The following is a 5,340-nucleotide window of genomic DNA, read 5'->3' on the forward strand; positions in this document are numbered from 1 at the left end:
ATTTATTTATTTATTTATTTATTTATTCATTCATTCATTCATTCATTCATTCATTCATTCATTCATTTATTCATTTATTCATTCATTTATGACAATGTAACCTCTCAGGCTAAAGCACAGTTTAACATTTGTACTTGTCTGATTTGTGCTTTAGAAACTGACCAACATGCGAATAATGAAGGAGAACATGAGGACTGGAAACCTCCCTGCCAACATGAAGAAGAACAGAGTTCTGCAAATTATTCCATGTGAGAAGGAGCAAAAAAAAAATAAAATAAAAACCAAAACAACAAAAAAAGTTAAATCAAATAGATTATTTGCTTGTTTATTAATTCATGGAAAATGTTAAATAGTGTCACGAGAAGAAACTGCTCAGAAACCAATGTGTATTTTTTTTTACCTGTAATCTGTAATCTACATGTTTTGATTTTTTTCAGATGACTTCAACAGAGTAATTCTTTCCATGAGAAGAGGGCAAGAGTTCACAGATTACATTAATGCATCGTTTATTGACGTAAGAACAAGAATAACTTCCTGTTATTAATAGTTCCCCTGCTTGTGTGTAAAAATGAACAAAATGAATGTTTTGCTGAAACTTAGGGATACAGACAGAAAGACTACTACATCGCCACACAGGGCCCTCTGTCTCACACAGTGGTGGATTTCTGGAGGATGGTTTGGGAATGGAAATGTCACTCGATTGTAATGCTCACTGAGCTCCAGGAGAGGGAGCAGGTGAGCTACAATAAAAAAAATGACTTCACTACAAATATAGTATGTGACATGACATCTGCTCTCTAATTAGCAGTTTTAAGCAACATTTTCTGTTGTTGTAGGACAAATGTTACCAGTACTGGCCCACAGAGGACTCGGCCACATACGGAGACTACACTGTAGAACTGAAGGGAGACTCGTTGTGTGAAACCTTCAGTCTAAGAGACCTGGTACTCACCTATGTTCCGGTAAGCAAATGAACTTAGCACTATCAGACAGGCAAATGTTTCTGACTGTATTATTATTCAGTWGCAGCTGTCATGATAAAATGACATTTAATGGGTCTCCTAATGTAATTTGCTTTGATCTTTCCTTCACCATCTTAATATGAACTGAAGATATATTATGTTTGTTATGAAATTATCAAGTGGACAGTTTGGGTAATTTACTTCATTTTTACAAAGGGGAAAAAAATCATACTAAAATTGTTCATTAGGAATTAAAATAAAAGGAATTATTTGAAGGATAGCATATTGCATGTCACCCTTCATGTCAAAGACCAAGATCCTTTTGCACTGAAAACAGTATCTGTGAAACTGGGTTGCATCCATTTTTGAGTTCTATTGGCTGTGGCAGCCATCTTGAATTGGATTGACTTCAAGCAATCCGTTGTGGACGTACATCCAATGTTTACTGTCTGCACGTTTCATTACAATCTGTCCATTGTTTTATGAGATTCTGGTAGCCGACACAGGCAAGGCAAAACCATCACCCCAATAATCGCCAATAACTAGACTCAAATCAGGAGCTTTTTTCCTCCACCATCCAGAGTTAGTACATTCAATTCAAAGTTTCAAAATCAGACGTTTATAAGGATTTTAAGCAGTTGCCTCAAAGCACATGTTACGTCCACATCTATTTGGACAGATAGCATTTTCCTAAATTTGGTTCTGTCCATTACCACAATGAATTTTGAACAAAACATTTCAGATGCAGTTGAAGTTCAGATTCTTAGCTTTAGCTCAGTGGGTTGAACAAAATTATTGCATAGAAATGTGAGGAACTAAAGCATTTCTTAAAAAGACAATCCCTTCTTTTCAGGGACTCAAAAGTATTTGGACAAATTAAATAATTGTAAAAAAAATGTTCACTTCTAATAGTTGGTTTAAAACCCTTTGTTGGCAGTGACTGCCTGAAGTCTCATGGACGTCACAAACACACATGCTGTGTTTCCTCCTTTAATGCTCAGCTAGGAATTATTGCAGCAGTTTTCAGTTGCTGTTTGTTTGTGGGCCTTTCTGTCTGAAGTTTAGTCTTTGACAAGTCAAATGCTCAGTTGGGTTGAGATCAGGTGAGTGACTTGGCCATTCAAGAATACTTCTTTGCTTTAATAAACTCCTGGGTTGCTTTGGCTTTATGTTTTGTCTCATTGTCCATCTGTAGTATGAAACGACGACCAATCAGTTTGGCTGGATCTGAGCACACAGTATGGCTCTGAATACCTCAGAATTCATCTGGCTGCTTCTGTCCTGTGCCACATAATCAATAAACACAAGTGATACTTTCTTCTTTCCACCATTCTGGTGGAGGTTGATCTTGGTCTCATCTGTCYRAAGAATGTTCTTCCAGAACTGTGCTGACTTTTTTTAGATGTTTTTTTAGCAAAGTCCARTCTAGCCTTTTTATTCTTGAGACCTATGAGTGGTTTACAGTGTGCACTGAACCCTTTATATTTACTTTCATTCAGTCTTCTCTTTAAGGTAGAATTGGATTGATGTCCCTACCTCCTGAAGAGTGTTGGTCACTTGGTTGGCTGTTGTGAAAGRGTTTTTCTTCACCATGGAAATTATTCTGTGATCATCCACCACGAGTTCACCAGTGCTTTCTTTCTTTGTCACTACCAATATTGCAGCAACTTCTTGGATGTTTTTTTTCTCCTCATTTTCACAGCTTACTGATGGCTTGTTTTAACTGCATGGAGAGCACATGTTTACTTCACAGCAAAATCCTCCAAATGCAAGCTCCACACTTCAAATCAACTCCAGGCCTTTTATCTGCTTAATTGAGAATGACATAACGAAGGAATTGCCCATGAAATAGCCTTTGAGTCAGTTGTCTAATTACTTTTGGTCCCTTTAAAAGCAGGGTGGCACACATTAAGAAGCTGAACTCCTGAACCCTTCATCAAGTTTTAATGTGGATACCCTGAAATGAAAGATGAGTCTGAACTTTATGTCCAAATCCATTCAATATAACTATAACTTGAATATGTTTCAGTGAACAGGTAAAAACAAACTTTGTGTCAGTGTCTAAATAGATATAGACACAACTGTACATGTATCTTGCCTATAAGAGTAAATGCAGTGAACATGTCAATTCAGAGCCTCCCATCTATTATATTTCATTAAATTCGACCCACATCATTTTTCAGGGGCTTGGTTGTACATTCCTGTCCGCAGACGTCACATCTATCATTATCTTTCATAAACTGCTAATGAATCAATCTCTCACCAGCCTCTGTATTTCTTCTCGCAGGAGAAGCAGACGAGGGCGATCAGGCACTTCCACTTCCACGGCTGGCCAGAGATTGGCATCCCGGCGGAGGGGAAAGGCATGATCGACATCATCGCCTCAGTGCAGAGACAGCAGCAGCAGTCTGGGAACCATCCCATAGTCGTACACTGCAGGTAGGCATCCCATTKCTGTTAAAGCCTAGAACCAACTCTGCATTTGCACAAACAGATTAATGGCCTTTGTGTGTCGCTGCAGCGCTGGTGCAGGGCGAACAGGTACATTCATTGCACTGAGCAATATCTTGGAGCGCGTCAAGGCAGAAGGCCTGCTAGACGTGTTCCAGACTGTGAAGAGTTTACGTATGCAGAGGCCTCATATGGTCCAAACRGTTGTAAGTACCAACCATCATTCCTGGATCTCTGCCGCAGTTTTGTTGTACAGCTTTTAATATAATCTGTCTCTTGTTTCACCACAGGAACAATACGACTTCTGCTACAGGGTGGTACAAGACTTTGTCGACATTTTCTCAGACTATGCCAATTTTAAATGAGATTTGCCTTAAACATGGTTTTTAATGTTTTCTAAAGCAACTTTGTGAGTTTTATCTTCTATTTTGCTATGCACTTGTCCTTACCATTAACTCGAGCTCTTTTCTTGCTGTAAAATATGGTTCGTCAGCAGAGGAAACCTGTACATGGGGAAAAAATAGGTTGGTTAATATTGTATATTTCATAACATGTATGATAATTTGTCATTAAGTGTAGCTAAAAAAAAGCTGGTCTCTGATTTCAGTTTTGTATATTATTTTATAACATTGTTTAAATGATTTATTTTATTTTTTGAACTCATGACATTTTTACGAGCTGTAGTTACTGTAAATGTATTTATGTGTTGACAATATGTTTAATTATAAGATTTTTTATGAAGGTAACATTATATTTCATTACTGACTTCTGAGATGAGAAACAAACCATTCTGTGAAGATACAACCCAGGTGAAAAAATATTATACTAAGTATACTAAATCTAAGTATACTTTAGTATACTTCAAGCCACACTAATCATCAGTATATTTAAAGTGTGCTATTTTGGAACAACTAATTTAATACTAAATATACTTTAGTTGTATTTAAGTTGTACAAAATCACAATTTTAAGTGTATTAAGTATACTTTTAAATACTAAAATGGAACAACTTCAAATACACTTAGTACACTTCAAGTGTATATCTTTGTCTATGTGTACTAAGTATATTTTAAGTTGTTCCATTTTAGTGTTTAAAAGTATACTTAATACACTTAAAATTGTGATTTTGTACAACTTAAATACAATTAAAGTATATTTAGTGTTAAATTAGTTGTTCCAAAATAGCASTCTTTAAATATACTGATGATTAGTGCGGCTTCAAGTATTCTACAGTATACTTGGATTTAGTATACTTAGTATAATATTTTTTCACCTGGRAAGCCCTTCAAAAGTATAAAGATGTCTTAATTTTGCGAAGAAAAATCTTTTGCCACGATGTAGAAAACATTATAGTTAGATTTTTTTTGTGTAAAGGTTGAGGATAGCTCCTTTAGTCTCAGTTTGAAGGACTGGATTGGGAACCTAAAAGCCAATCCAAGCAAGACCAAAGTAGAACTGTTCGTTTCCACAAATAACCATCAAAGTCTGTTTAATTTACCGTGCAACGTAAACACGGATGTTTAAAAAATTGTTTGCATAAACCGTGCCCAGGTGTTTGCGACTGTCCTTATTTTAACTCTCCTGGATTAAAACAACCGCACCCTCCTGCCGGGTTAACCAGGAGGTTTAACACAACAACAGTTCATTTCGGTCTTGGCTTTTCGTCTGACTACCTGTTATCCATCTGGTTAAAAAAAAAATAAACCGTTTCTTCAAAATGAGTTCCCCAGCACTAATACCAAAAGGTAAGATTTTCAACTATCCTTTTCAAAGGTTCCGACTGATGCATCCTCAACAAGAAAAATCTGTTACTGCAGTCTGCCTTTTGTCGGTGAAAATGTTTACGGACCCTAGTTAAGCTTTCTGCCAGGAGCTTGTATCTCCGAACAAATTGTTGTATTGCAGACTGAGTATTCCCAAACAAGTGC

At 36.6% G+C, this 5,340-nt stretch overlaps 1 protein-coding gene across 3 annotated transcripts in view; it reads left to right on the forward strand.

The window, feature by feature from the left end:
• ptprea (protein tyrosine phosphatase receptor type Ea) overlaps positions 1-4,159 on the forward strand; it is a 71,638-nt gene extending 67,479 nt beyond the window's left edge. For all 3 annotated transcript variants that reach the window (XM_014007054.1, XM_014007056.1, XM_014007055.1), the window contains 7 exons: positions 155-248; positions 438-514; positions 601-735; positions 837-962; positions 3,250-3,401; positions 3,484-3,619; positions 3,704-4,159. In XM_014007054.1, coding sequence (XP_013862508.1) covers positions 155-248; positions 438-514; positions 601-735; positions 837-962; positions 3,250-3,401; positions 3,484-3,619; positions 3,704-3,778 — 795 coding nt within the window. In that variant the 3' untranslated portion in view covers positions 3,779-4,159. The remainder of the gene's footprint in view (positions 1-154; positions 249-437; positions 515-600; positions 736-836; positions 963-3,249; positions 3,402-3,483; positions 3,620-3,703) is intronic.
• Positions 4,160-5,340: the final 1,181 nt, after the last annotated feature.

The sequence above is a fragment of the Austrofundulus limnaeus genome, unplaced genomic scaffold (assembly GCF_001266775.1).
Source record: "Austrofundulus limnaeus strain Quisiro unplaced genomic scaffold, Austrofundulus_limnaeus-1.0 Scaffold39, whole genome shotgun sequence".
In the NCBI taxonomy this organism is placed as follows: domain Eukaryota; kingdom Metazoa; phylum Chordata; class Actinopteri; order Cyprinodontiformes; family Rivulidae; genus Austrofundulus; species Austrofundulus limnaeus.